Source organism: Leucopleurus acutus (assembly GCF_964270905.1).
Source record: "Leucopleurus acutus genome assembly, chromosome: 2".
Taxonomy (NCBI): domain Eukaryota; kingdom Metazoa; phylum Chordata; class Mammalia; order Artiodactyla; family Delphinidae; genus Leucopleurus; species Leucopleurus acutus.
Genome location: NC_139143.1, coordinates 158,781,409 through 158,795,956, shown reverse-complemented (window position 1 = coordinate 158,795,956; position 14,548 = coordinate 158,781,409). Strand labels below are relative to the sequence as shown.

The following is a 14,548-nucleotide window of genomic DNA, read 5'->3' as shown; positions in this document are numbered from 1 at the left end:
GTGAAGCCCCGCCTCCCAAACCCGGCAGCGCACGCCCACGAGGCTGCACCGCCTCTTTGGCCTTCCCCCAGCCTGGACCCCGCCCCCCAGCGGAACCAGGAGCGCCAGCCGCAGCCACGCCTCCGAGCTCCGGGCAGCTCCGACGCCCAATGGCCAGGGAACACGGAAGCTCCGCCCATGGGCCTTTTTGCGCATGCTCTGCAGCCTCGCGCCGCCCGGGTAGTAGGGAGAAGGTGCTGTCATCGGAGACCCAGCTGTCATGGAAGACGCTGCTGTCGTGGAAGACGCTGCTGTCGTGGAAGACGCTGCAACGCCCGGGACGACTCAGGGAGTCATAGAAAACCAAGGAGTTCTGTCAGCGGCAGGTTGGGGAGTTAGGCGGGGCGGGAGTCAGTTGGGGGAAAAGAAGCCCTCCCGGAGTAGCTAGTCTGCCGGGCTCCGCGGGAGGCCGAGGGCGGGTGCTCACGGCCTGTGTTCCTGGGTATGTGTCGCAGGAGCCCTAGTGGAGCTCACCCCGACCCCCGGCGGCCTGGCCCTGGTGAGCCCCTACCACACCCACCGGGTCGGAGACCCCTTAGACCTCGTGGCGCTCGCAGAGCAGGTGCAGAAGGTGAGGAGGTGCGGCTGGGAAAGTAAATGACCAGCTTCGTGCACGTTTGGTCTTCCAAACCACTTAGTGTGGGGTAGCATTTGTTCTCGTCTCCATTTTATACGCGGGGAAAACTGATGGTCTTGGCGACTCGGTGGCCTGACTCCAACTGATCTTCTGAGACCAAAGACCCCTTCAGCTGCAAAGTGAGTGCCCGTAGTCTCCCTTCGTGGGAAGGTTTGCACAGTACTTTAAATATTCATGATTTCATTTGGGCCTTAGGACAGCCCTGTCAGGTAGGCAGTACAGTTATTCTTCCTATTTGACACGTGAAGGGAAGTTTCCAGGGACCTTTCAAGATCACTCTAACGCAGTTCTGCAGGGATGCATAGCCCGCTTACTTTAAACTGCTTCCCTAAGATCTTTACTTCTGATCTGAGGGCTTGTAGAGCTTAACATCTTTTGGAAGGGCAGGGACTCTAAGTTTTGCCCTCTGTCTTCATTCACTGGACACAGTATTCCCAAGCCCAGTGCTTAGACATTGGTTGCCAAAAGAAGTAAAATAAGGAGGAAATATGATGTAACAGAAATAGCACTGGGAGTTTGGACACATGCGTTTTAATCTCAGCTTTGATATTAACTTGCATTGTGACTTGAGATAAATTACTTTTTTCTGGACCTCAGCTTCTTTATCTATAAAGTGCAGGGTGTGAACTAGGAGAGCTCCTAGATCTAAATTTCTTGAAAAACCAGATTTCATCTAATCTTTCTTACCAATACGTCCAGTTGTAGAATCCTCTTTGATATGTACAGGTACAGGGCCTTGCTACTTTAAAGTTTATGCTATTCCCCTCGTCCTTGTATACACGATCACATTTGGCCTTGGTTATGGTCAAAGGCCTTCATTTTGCTCAAAAAAAATTTAATAATTAATGTGCTCAAATTCCCTTACATGTACATCTCTCTACTTCAGTTTTGTTTTTTTTAATTAAGAAATTTTCAAATGCTTAGGAAAGCTCATTTGATTCAAATCATGTGCTTTCTCTTTTCTAGAGAGGTGGGAAGCAAGGTCTAACTTTTATGAATTAGGAGAACATTATGTGTCTGTTTAATCAGATCACCTATTGGGAGGGAGGCTCCCAAAGTCAGATCTTAGGCAAAACATTTTCAGTGGGTTACTGAGTGACCATTATGTGTATTACAATGGCCTGAAACAAAGAAAGAAGGAACAGGGTTTTTGTCCTTTAGCCTATAATCAATTTAGTGAAATACAGAAGATGCATTATTGTGCTGCTTCCATTTTTCCAGTATTAGTCTTTGAGAAGCTGAAGAAAAAACACTATGGAGATAAAGAGAATCAAGCATATTTCAATCTGTGTACTGAAATGTACTTTCTAGCCGGACTGACTTCTTAACATGCCATTTAGGCATTCGTGTGTGAAAGCTCGGGAACCCTGGTTTTAAGGCATGAAATTTGGAATCAGACTGATCTGTGTTGAAATCTTTAACTGCCATTTATTAGCTATGAAACCTTGGATAGGTTGCTTCACCTCTCTGAGTCTAATTCCTAAAATGAGAAAGTGAAGTTGGAGTTCATCATCTCCAACTTCATAAGGTGTTATGAGAATTAAATGAGACAGTATGCAAAGGGCCTCAGAGTGATTAGGGCCAGAGTTTGTGCTTATCATTATTGGTACTCTTTCTCTCATTTCTGTTTTAATTAGGCTCATTTGTGCACAAGTGACAGATTTGTTGCCCCCTTAAGAGAAAGGAGATTTATTGTAAGGCCACTCCTAACCCAGAACTATCCTAACTCTAGGAACCACCTGTTCTCTCCTTGGCCATAAGGTGCCTTATTGTCCTTGGAACAAAATGCAAATTCTTGTGTCAAGGGCCATAAAGCCTTACATGATCTGGTCCCTGCACTTTTTTTTTTTTTTTGCGGTGCGCGGGCCTCTCACCATTGTGGCCTCTCCCGTTGCGGAGCACAGGCTCCAGACACGCAGGCTCAGCGGCCGTGGCTCACGGGCCTAGCCGCTCCGCGGCATGTGAGATCTTCCCGGACCAGGGCTCGAACCCGTGTCCCCTGCATCGGCAGGCGGACTCTCAACCACTGTGCCACCAGGGAAGCCTGGCCGCCTTATCTGTAGAAGGCTATACCCCACCCCATCCAAATGACAGTATTATTAAATTGAATTTGAATGCCTCTAGACTACACATGCATTCTAATTCCTGCAGTCCTCACCACTCCCTGTTATTAAACCAGTTGCTTCATTCGTTATCTTTGATCTGCTTCTAGCACATAATTATGGTTATTTCCTTCATCATAGTGCATCATTGTTCCAAGTACATACAGCACTAATTGTCTTTCTTTTTGGTGTCTGTATCACTCCCCAGGGCGGTGCTATGCAATATGGTAGCCACTAGCTTCATATGGCTGTTGAGCCTTGGAATGTGTGGTTAGTGCATGCAGCTGAGAAACTGAGTTTTAAATTTTAATGTAAATTTGTTACCGAGACCAAGCTTGCTCTGCTCACTGCACAACAGGCCAGTAAATCGGGAGACGAGGTGTTGAGGCAAGGAGTAGTGACGTTATTCAGAAAGCTGGGTGTCCGAGAAGCTGGCAGACTAATGTCCTATAGTGCCATCTTATCGGGGTCTGGATGCCAATTTCATTTATAGAACAGAGAGAGGGAAGAGGTGAGGAAGTAAAGAGGCCATAAGTCTTGCAAAATATCTCCTGTCTTGGCTAGTTTTGGGGAGGGGATGTGTTAATTTCTTCTTTTTTGCAGCCATTCACAGGTGGGCAGGGTCAGAATGTCTCCTTGTGAGCAAACAAAAGCACTTTAGTTTAACATTCAGGCAGAGGGGCAGGGTTCCTGAGGCAAGCCATTATGTATGCTTATGCTATAGACAGCATCATTTTAGTGATTATAGTAACAAAAGCAGTGAAAAGCAAAGGTTAAAGCAAAAGAAGCAGATTCAACATGGAGTCAGATTCTGTTCTTCCCTGTAACAATTTTAATTAATTTAAATTTTAAAACCTGGTAATTGATTCAATTACTGGAAACTTTTAAGTATATTTGGAACAATTTGAGTATGTGAATCAACTCTTTCAACTGTAAATTTTATGAAGTCTCAGATCAAGTTTTTCCAATGAAAATTTAGCATCCAAATTGATAGGTGCTGTGAATATAAAATATACACTTAATATGAAATGTAAAATATCTCTTAACAATTTTTATATTGATTACATGTTGAAATGATATTTTTTTGATAGGTTAAATAAAATATTAGATTTTTCTTTTTTATCTTTTTTGGCCGCACCATGCAGCTTGCAGAATCTTAGTTCCCTGACCAGAGATTGAACCTGGGCCACCGCAGTGAGAGTGCCGAGTGCAAACCACTAGACTTCCAGGGAATTCTGTATATTATTATAATTAATTTTTCTTATTTATTTTTACTTTTAACATGGCTACTAGAACATTTTAAATTACATATGTGACTTGTTTCATATTCTAAAGGATAGTTGCATTAGACTGTAATCTTAATGAAGGCAGGGACCTCTTTCTCATGTTTGCCAATGTGTGCAGTGCCTAGCATGGTGTCTGACACACAGTAATTGCTAAGTGTATATTCGTGGAACAGATAGAGGCTTGACTCAGCTTACTCAGTTGTTTCTGTTCACTCATAACATGGCTTATACCTGACCTTTACCTTAAGCTTCCACAACTAACCAGCAAATTCTCTTAATATTTCTTAGTTCAAATATAACCTCTTACTTTCTTTTCCTTAACTTAATTGTATGCCACTAGAAGTTAATCAGTTTTGGGGGGAATTCCCTGGTGGTCCAGTGGTCAGAACTCCACACTTTCACTGTCGGGGCGCGGGTTCACTCCCTGGTCAGGGAACTGAGATCCTGCAAGCTGTGCAGTGTGGCCAAAAAAAAAAAAAATAGTTAATCAGCTTTTTGTGAAAAGTAATCTGGAAGTTTCTGATGGGTTTCTGATGTCTGAGTGATAATCCTTCCCGATACATGAATTGGTCACACCTGTCTCTCCTAGTTTTGAAAGTTATTTATTTTAAGCAATTTCCAGTGCCTTCAGTTGAATTTCCTAGCACATGGCAGACAGTCCTCTGTGTATATTATAATTGTTTCAGGTCTACATCATAGTGCAATCTTTTAAAAATACATTTTAAGTAACAATTAGGAATGCAAATATAAGTTGAAATATAATTAAGTGTGATGTAAATAATTCAACTGAGGTAATGGTCAGATTAACAGATACTTTCTATATATAGTTAGGATCCTATATAGCAGGTGATAAGAGGCATACCACAAGTGTCTTTGGATTTTCAGTGTAAAACCCATCCCCGATTTCAGAAATGTTTAAATGTGAGAAAAAAAAATGGAGACCTGAGGAATAAGTGGGGTCAGTCAGGCAGAAGAGCAAAAAGGAAACATATTGGGTGGAGGAGAGGGCATATTCCATATTATTTGGAAGCAAGAGAGAGCAGGGCATGTTGGAAGACTGAAAACTTTGAGTGTGACTAGAATCTAGAGTGTACAAGGTAGACACTTTGGGAAATAGAAAAGGAGCACTTATGGGGCTTCCCAGGTGGCGCAGTGGTTGAGAGTCCGCCTGCTGATGCAGGGGACACGGGTTCATGCCCCAGTCCGGGAAGATCCCACATGCCGCGGAGCGGCTGGGCCCGTGAGCCATGGCTGCTGAGCCTGCGCGTCCGGAGCCTATGCTCAGCAACTGGAGAGGCCACAACAGTGAGAGGCCCGCATACCGCAAAAAAAGAAAAAAAAAAAAAAGAAAAAAAGGAAAAGGAGCACTTATTTCTGTGGTGTGGGTCGTGTCAGCATTGGCTTTTTGTAAGCAGTACTGTTTGAGCTGGGCCTTGCGATGAGTGGGCGTTCGTGGGGGAATGGTGAGAATGGGAAGAGTATTTTAGGCATAAGCAAAGATGTTGACATAACATTGGGATCTAAATAAGAACATCGTAGAAGTCTTATCCTTTTTTTGACCCACAGTTCAGTTTTTTTCTCACCTTAGGCTAATGAATTTGTCAGAGCAAATGCCACCAACAAGCTGACAGTCATAGCCGAGCAAATCGAACATTTGCAAGAACAAGCCAGGAAAGTAAGTAGTGGCTTTTAGGTAAGCGTTCGTTTTCTTCGCTTAGTTCATAGGATTGACTGAACTTGCTTATAATCATTGTAACTTACTTGTTTCAGTACCTCCTAGAAATATAGAAGGGTTGAGTAAAATAGAATAAGCCCAAGAGGTTAAGTGTAAGTGTTTTCACTGGGAGAAAGTTCAGTGAGATAAAGCATTTTGAGGGGAAACTATGAAAGAAATGTACTGACCACAGAAAAATTGGAAAGAAATGTAAAAACCATTCAAAAGCCAGTAACACTCAACGTTTTGAAATACAATTTTCCTAAAGGCATTTTTACAGCATAGTAGCATAACATCTTGTAATTTTTCTCTTCAGTATCATCTGGATCTCAGTCATGATTCACTGCTGTGGGGGAGCAGGAACCTAGGCATCAAACAGTTTCCAGATTTTGAGTGGGATGGTCATTGAGTATGAGTGCCTGTTACCTAATGCCTAATTGGTTACACCTCTGCGGTTCTTAGGTATTGGAGGATGCTCGCAGAGATGCTGACTTGCACCATGTAGCTTGTAATATAGTGAAAAAACCTGGCAACATTTACTACCTTTATAAACGGGAGAGTGGTCAGCGGTATTTTTCCATTATTTCTCCAAAGGTAAGAACATTTAATTTTTGCACAAAAATCTACTCTTGTCTTTGAGAAATTCTTGGGGGTGTGTTTGTGTGTGTGTGTGGTGTGTGGTGTGTGTGAGAAAATGTAGGTATAGGGGTTGGGAAGTGGTTTTCTAGAAAACTGGAGGTGGCATGAGCCCAGACATGACTCTGAAAAATATGCATGTGCTTAAGTTATTTCACAGTCATTATCTCTGTTAAGGGAGGTATCTGATGTGTAATGTAATGGTTTCCAAGAATGATTCTGACTGGTCTGGAGTGAAAAGCTAAAAAAGAAAATTGTGGTAGAATTAGGACACAAGCTCAGTTTCTTTATCTCCTGCCCTGATCAGAACTGACTCCTTTGCCTTCTCTAGGAATGGGGGACAGGTTGTCCACATGACTTCCTTGGTGCGTACAAGCTACAGCACGACTTGTCCTGGACTCCGTATGAGGACGCTGAGAAGCAGGATGCTAGAATCAGCATCGTGACCAAGTTGCTAAGCCAGCCAGTGGCTCTGCCTCCGAGCACTGAACCCAGCATCCAGGGCTTCACTTCCCCTGAGAGTGGACTCTGACAAAGGCTGTCATGGCTAGGACCTGTCACCTCCTTGTTGCCCCAACCTCTGCCTTGATGGGAGGTGGCATGAGAATCGAGGGCATGTAGGGGAATCATGAACTTCTTTGAAGGTGGTCCTGTGTGAATGTAAATGCTGTCGTTATTACTTTTAGTTGGGATGGTAAAGAATCACATCAGTCTCTTTTGGGATCCTCTCCAGGTCACAGATACTCAACTCATCAGTTTCAGAGTATTGGCCAGTGTACTTTCCTTCTCCTTTATCCCCATCTGTTCTCCCATAAGTCAGAGCATTAGAGAAAGAAGGGTTTCTTCTTCCCTCGAAAAGATTGGCAGGTCATTTTCCAGAGAGGACTGTTAGTCTCTTAGTAACTAGAAGGGTTTGAGATTGGGGTTGTGGCTATTGAACAGTTGGTGCAACTCCAGCTTCAGATTCATCTGGGAACCAGAATGTTGGGTACTGGAGATGATAAACAGCTTGGCTCGCGAGCGAGTGTGTGGTTCTGGTATTTCTGCACGATTGATAAGGTTTGGCTTGTCCCATTCTGCTCTTTCTGCTGAGCTAGGATGACTGGAGAATTTAAGGCAGCAGCAATGGCCAGGTTTCAGGACAGTCAGCCTCTAAACTCACAGAATTTTAGACTTGGAAGAGATTTTGGAGGCTACCACTAACAACGTTGTGAATCCACTCTCTAGCCCCACTGAGCAGGAGATCCAGAGTTCCGCCATCTGCAGCAGGAAGAATCCATTAAGTGGCAACTTTAGAATATTGTGGAAAAGAGAATAGGACAGTGGGTGAGAAACAAGAAAAACAGCCAACCTGTTGATTATGAGTTAACTCGGATTAAAATTCATTTTGACCTGAATTATTCAGGAACTTAACAGAAGCTTTTTGGCTGAGTTACTCTATGCTGTTTCTGACTGAGCTCTTGTGGGACTCTACCTCACTTCCTGTTTGTTCAGTGGAATTAGCTAAATTGATAGCACAGCCAGCATTGCTGTACTTTCTTCAGTGCCATATAATCTATTACAACATGCTGTAAAAGGAGTGAGAGATCTGTACTTGAAATCAAATTGCCCAAGTTCCTTTCTGGGGATGAATGTCCTTTGTGTTGATCTGCTTGGTAATGCCACAATCTCATCCTGGTGTTAAAGGCCTTTCCTTATAAGCTTCGCTCCTTGTGAGCTGTAAATGGTCCACAAGGGCCTAGCAGAGGTTGGGACTAGATTCTGTCAAGGTCACACAGATGATACTTGGTCACTCAGTTCACAGGAGGATGCTCTGGAGGCAGCCACGAAAGCCTCTGGCTGGGAGGCTGCAGGAAATGGGACACACACACATACTAGTGGTATAGTAGTTGATTCTTACTACAGAAAGTTTCCCAGATTTTCAGAAGGTTTTGCATGATAATGACATTTTGAGTAGGTGCTTTGTTATCCATTGCTGCATCAGTTACCACAAACTTAGTGGCTTTAAACAGCACACATTTATTATTTCAGAGTTTCTATGGATCAGGAGTTGAGGCACACTTAACTGGGTCCTCTGCTTCAGGGTTTCTTTTCTCACAAGGCTGCAGTCGAATTACTGGCCAGGCCTGTGTCCTCATCTGAAGGCTCAGCTGAAGAAGGATCTGCTTCCAAGCTCACTTAAATTGTTGGCAGAATTTCAGTTCCTCAAGGGTTTGTAGGACTGTGGAGCTCTGTTAACTAATGAACTGTTAGCCAGAGGCTGCCCTTAGTTCTTTGCTACATGAGTCTTACTAACATGGCAACTGTCTTCATCAAAGCCAACAAGGATGAGAGTCTGCTAGCAGGATGGAAGTTACGGCAGTGACATCTCATACCTTGGCTGTGCTCTGTTAATTAGAAACAAGTCACTAGGCCAGCCCACACTCAAGGGAGGTAATTACCTAAGGGTATGAATACCAGAAGGTGGAAATCCTTGAATCTTAGAATCTGTGTGCCGCAGTGCTCAGTTGAGAGGGAGAAGGAAGGCTGTGGCTGGAAGAGGCAGTATTACAAAGTGGTTAGGCTTGGTGGCTTTGAAGTCACAGATCTGGACACGACTCTCAGCTCTGACAGAATAACCTCCCCTAGTGTTCCTGCTTCCTCCTCTGGTCCCTTCTCCAGTCCATTCTGTATTCAGTCATCAGCTTGATCTTTTGAAAATGCAAATCCACCTCACCCTTGACATCTATCCTAACCACTGGAACAGAGAGCAGTGTGATTCAGGAGCAAACTTTCTTCCGTTCAATAAGGTGTGCTCCTGGCACTGACCACCAGGTGGTGCCATTGTGCTTTCCTGATTAAGCCAGTTACCAAGCTTAGAGAAAGTGGCATTGTGAAGTGATTTTGGTGGTAGCATCTCCTAGGGGGACTAGGACCCAGTGATTATAAACAGTAACCATTTTTCACTCATCCATCCATCTATCCATCCATAAGTGAGTAATACTTAATTATTGAGTATTAAGTGCCTTCCAGGTTCCAGATTCTGGAGAATGACACAGGTGAGTAAGACAGGCCCCTATTTCTAGGAAGCTTACGGTCTAGTGGGGGAGAAAGCAAGTCAGCCATTACAACATGGTATAAGAAGGACTATGATAGAGGTGCACATGGAATATCATGGAGCACCGGGGAGGGCTGCTTAACTCAGCTTGGAGAATTTGAGAAGGCTTTTTGGAAGAGCTGACACCTGCTTGGGTGTTGAAAAAGAAGCAAGAGTTAGAGCTTGTTTGGAGGCTCCAACTGTCGTCTCTGTAGGAAGGTTGTCTTTGGGGGTTAGGGCAGGGTTTATTTTTGGATGGAGTTTATTTGTGAATGAACAAAGGGCTATCCACTTAACAAGCCATATCGACCAGAGTAATCCTGCCAGTCAGGAAGGGTGGAGTGAGCTAGGTCCCAGCCAGAACACTCTTACTTCTAACAGCTAGGAGGTAGGTAGATGAGGAATCGGATGAAAAGCAATTCTAGACAAAAAAATAGCACGTGGGGGACACTGACAAGAAGCAATACGACATTTGGGGAATTGCAGCCACAGTGAAGAATATTGGCCAGGCGGTAGGAGAGGAGAGCTAATTGAAGGGTTGGCGGTAGGGAGTTGGTAAAATTGGCCTTTTTAGAAAGCTCATCTTGGCAGTGGAGGGTGAGTGGGGGAGAAACCACTGGGAGCCTCCAGCCCAGTCCAAGCAAGAGATGTTGGAGGTTTGAACAAAGATGGTGATGGACTGAGAGGTGTTGTATTTCATCAATTGTAAATGTACTTTTCTTCCCCCACGTTTTAATCTCTCAGACCTAGATGCTTCTAGATGTCAGTAGTATGTCATCGTTTAATAATGGTTTGTCTTAACAGTGGATGGCATCTTAGGCTTGATGAAGTATGGCATTTTGAAAGTACAGTAGATCGCCATCTTGTTAATTAATACGATGTGGCACAATGAGTGGAAGGAAAGAATCTTAGATAATGCTTGAATTTCTGGCTTGAGAGTGTGGATGGGGCTTCCCTGGTGGCACGGTGGTTGAGAGTCCGCCTGCCGATGCAGGGGACGCGGGTTCGTGCCCCGGTCCGGGAAGATCCCACATGCCGCGGAGCGGCTGGGCCCGTGAGCCGTGGCCGCTGAGCCTGCGCGTCCGGAGCCTGTGCTCCGCAACGGGAGAGGCCACAACAGTGAGAGGCCCGCGTACCGCAAAAAAAAAAAAAAAAAAAGAGTGTGGATGGTGGGAATCCACTCAACAAAATGTGGATGAGGAAGACATCCCTGCTATTTTCCGAAGTAATTAGCAATCTGTATTTGCCTCGATAATCCACCATGCCGGCCCTGCCCGGCTCACTGGGTGTAGCAGCTGGCACTACCTCCTTTTCCCCACATTAGCATCCCAGGAGGGAGGGAGGCTTGCGTGTGTCCTTACCTTCTCAAGTTACCAGTCAGTCCACCAGTATTGAGAGCATTGGTGGCGTAGACACAAAGATGATAAATACTGTTAAGTGAGCTTCTTTCCTGCCAAGCATAGCCAACTGTTTGATTTAATCTTTATATAATCCACCATCTATGAGGTATTATACAGTAGTCCTATTTTACAGAGCTGGGGCCTCTCAGACGTTAAGCAACTGGCCCATGGTTACACAGATAAAAAGTGGCAGAGGTCAGGCTCAGACATTACTATTTGATTAAAGTCTGACCATAGCTATAACCATAACCTGTTTTGGCCGATTAGGACAGTCCTAGAATATCTCTACATAGAGGTGTGAAGAAGTTAAAATACAAAAGTGACAGAGTAACATGTGCATATGGGATACTGTAGGAGTAGTTCACTTAAGTATTTAGTGATGAGCATGCAGACGATGTATATCAAGGTCCAGAGAAGATAAGTAACTTACCTAAGGTCACACAGCTTAAAAACAATTGAGCCCACATCTCTGGCACTAAAGCCCATGTGCAAACCCCCCACATACAAGATAGGGTTCATTCCCTAAAGGAGTCAGAGCTTGGGAGGGAGGAGCTACTAAGTGCCTGGAGTAATTAGACTTCCGTGGTCCAAGCAGCATTTTTTTCAGTGGACTACTTCCTACTGAAAAGCTTTGTTCTTCATTTTGATTTGGAATATTACCGTCTTCTGCTTCACTGACTGCATCTTTTCTGTCTCCTGACACTTATAGTTTGGACTGCTCTAGGGCCCTCTTGGCCCTCTTTTCTTTCTCTACTAGGTGATCTAATCATTTCCCATGGCTTTAAATGCCACCCGTATGCTCTTGACTCACATGTGTGTCTCCAGTCCTGATCCCTCCCTGAGTTTTATGCAGACTTCATTTATCGAACAAACAGCTTCACTTGATGTCATTACAAACCTAACGTGCCCAAAATGGAAGTCTTGAGTTATACCCCAAACCTGTTTTGTTACCAGTCCCTCTCTTTCCATCAACACCTGTGTCACACTGCTGTTGAGGCCAGAAACCCAAGTCATCCTGATTCTGTTTGTTCTTCCCACACCAATCAGCAAGTCTTCTCAGCTCTGTCTTCAAAATACATCCCACATCTGACTGCTGCTCATCACCTCCACCCCTCCCCCCTTAGTCCAGGCCACCAACATCTCTAGCCTGGACGAATGCAGTAGCCTCCTAACTTGCCTCCCTGCCTCCATTCTCACCCTCCTTCATTCTGTTTCCACAGAGACTGTAGTCATTCTCTTAAAAATGTGAGTCAGGTTATAATACCTCTGTAAAAAATGACCTCCAAATTTCTCATTACACTTAGAATAAAGTCCAAACTCTTGCCAAGGTTCCATGTGATGTACCATTCTCAGTACTCACTGCATTTCCCACTGACTGTGCTCAGCTCGTCAGCACATCAAGCCTGTTCCTGCTCCAGCGTCTTTACATTTGTAGCTCCATCTGCCTGGAACCTTTCCCCCAAGGTCTTTTCATGGTTTGTGTCTTCTCAACATTTAGGTCCCTGCTCAAATATCACTTCACTCATTACCCTATCAGAAGTACCAACTCCTCTCACATCAAAATACTGCTGACCCTGTTTTGATTTCCATGGCGCTTTTCGTGACTATATGACATTTGTTGCCTTTGCCCCATACTTGAGTGTAAGTTCTCTGAGGGCAGAAACAGTGTCTGTCTTGTTTATTGCTATATCCCTAGCACCTAAAATAGTGCCTGGCACATAATAAATACTCTAGTAATGGATGGATGGATGGACATCTGCAGCTCCGTACTTATATCCTGCAGGGCGTCTAAGTCAATGCAGCTAAGAGAAATAGAATGTGAGCCACGTGTGTGATTTAAAATTTTTTAGCAGCTACATTAAAAAATAAGGAAAAACAGGTGAAATTAACTTTAATAATTTAACCCAGTATATAAGAATATTAACATTTTAACAAACAATACTAAAAATTAGTTACTTTATGTATTTTTTTTAAACTCAGTATTCAAACTCTGGTAAATGTACAGCTGCCTCAATTCGGACTAGCCACATTTCATGTACTCGAGCCACATGTGGCTAGTGGCTATCATGTTAGTACAAGTGTAGACAGTCACCCTACTGTTCTTGTTCTCCAGAACGGGAGGAAGCTAGAAACTTCTGGTGGTTGGGGAGGAGGGTGTTTCTTAGCTCTCCCTACTTCGTCTCCCTCTTCTGAAGGAAGCCTTGGGGATGTCCAGGCTAACAGAGGCATGATCATGTCCTTAGAATGATGGTGATGATGATGACTGAGCTGCTGCGCTGTGCTGAGCATTTCATATAAGCTCATTTAATTCTCACGGCAATCCCATTTTACAGATTTGGTTGCGGAAACCAAAGTAACTTGTTCAAATTTACACATCTGCCAAGTGTTAGAGCTGGAATGTAAATCTGGCTAAACGTTAAAGCCGGTATTATGATCGTTATGTGACCATTTTTATTTTGCCACTTTAACGGTCCATGTAGCCTGGACAAATGAAGAGAAATACAAATGACAGAAAGGAGCTGACCTGACTCTTGGGCTTGGACTCCCAGCACAGCTGAAGTTGCCTCCATCCTGATTCTCCCTTTTAGTTTCTCAAACACCTTAGGTGTGACTTAAGTGTCAAACTGTGTTCAGGTCTCAGATCCACTAATTAATAACGGTGTAACCTTCAGTAAAATCGAGTAGTGCCCATTTCCTCTTCTGGAGGATGGGAATGCTAATACTAACGTCAGGGGCATTTGAGAAAATCCAGCAAGATGACTATAACGTCTGTAAAGCATTGAGCACAGTGCCCAGTGGCTAGTAGCCACTCGGGACAGGCTAGGTCCTATACTTCTCTTCCCCCTCCAGGCTGCAAGGTGAAGCAGAGTCACTTGACCTCCGAGCTCCACCCCTTCTCTTCGCATATTCTGTGCGGCCCTGGAAGCTATTGCTGCTGGAACTTAGCAACTGGGTAGGTCGGAGAAAGTGGGGCAGGTATTAGAACTGGTGCTTGGGATCCTACCCAGTACTAACACGTTTCTCTCTGTGGCACATATTCATCCAGTTGCGGAACCTAAACGCCTCAGAGAGGCTCTTGCCTCCTGCCTCTCACTCCTCTCCCACACTCTTGACATTCCATCTCACAGTGGCTCCTGGTCCGACTACTCATTCCTTTCTGCTGCTGTCCAACAGTATGTCTTTGCTCCAGCCCCCCTCAGCTCATGCAGTGTTACACAGCTTTCCTCCATGCTGGCTGCCAGGATAATCTTTCTAAACCAACCTGACCATGTCACTTCCCTACTTAAAATCTCCTATTTTCAGGCCTGAGTGTCAACTACTCAGCTTGTCATTGATCCAACAAGTATGGCGGCTGGGGGACGTACTTTATGCCTAAGCGTTCTTATGGGCACGAAGATACAGCAGTGCACCGAGCACAGCGAAAGCCCTGCCCACACGGAGGGGGCTTACATTCTAGGGGCCCTTCACAGTCTGGACCCCAGCATCCCTTTACAGCCTTATCTCCCCGCAACTCCCTTCCAGCCCACCTCCCTCTCACACGCCGGGCACTCTGGTCTCTTCTCCTGCCAAGCCTGCCCACGCTCCCCATGTTAGACTAGTCCCCTCCTCTCAGATCCCTCCATTCCCCCTGCAGCGCCGCTGCAAGACCTAGGGCTCC

General features: G+C 44.7%; 1 protein-coding gene across 1 annotated transcript; it reads left to right on the top strand.

The window, feature by feature from the left end:
- The first annotated feature begins 237 nt into the window (after positions 1-237).
- LOC309957407 (uncharacterized protein C1orf50) lies at positions 238-7,970 on the top strand. Its single transcript, XM_082832616.1, has 5 exons — positions 238-365; positions 495-610; positions 5,653-5,739; positions 6,241-6,372; positions 6,746-7,970. The coding sequence occupies exons 1-5, from the start codon at positions 260-262 to the stop codon at positions 6,944-6,946; spliced, it is 642 nt and encodes a 213-aa protein (XP_082688742.1). The 5' UTR covers positions 238-259; the 3' UTR covers positions 6,947-7,970.
- The last annotated feature ends 6,578 nt before the right edge of the window (positions 7,971-14,548 follow it).

What these genes read in the sequence shown, in the direction of transcription:
- LOC309957407 (XM_082832616.1), top strand. Translation starts at nt 260, where the DNA reads ATGGAAGACGCTGCTGTCGTGGAAGACGCTGCTGTCGTGGAAGACGCT. An exon ending in TCGCAGAGCAGGTGCAGAAG is followed by an intron (nt 611 to 5,652) that starts GTGAGGAGGTGC and finishes TTCTCACCTTAG; the next exon opens with GCTAATGAATTTGTCAGAGC. An exon ending in TGCAAGAACAAGCCAGGAAA is followed by an intron (nt 5,740 to 6,240) that starts GTAAGTAGTGGC and finishes TGCGGTTCTTAG; the next exon opens with GTATTGGAGGATGCTCGCAG.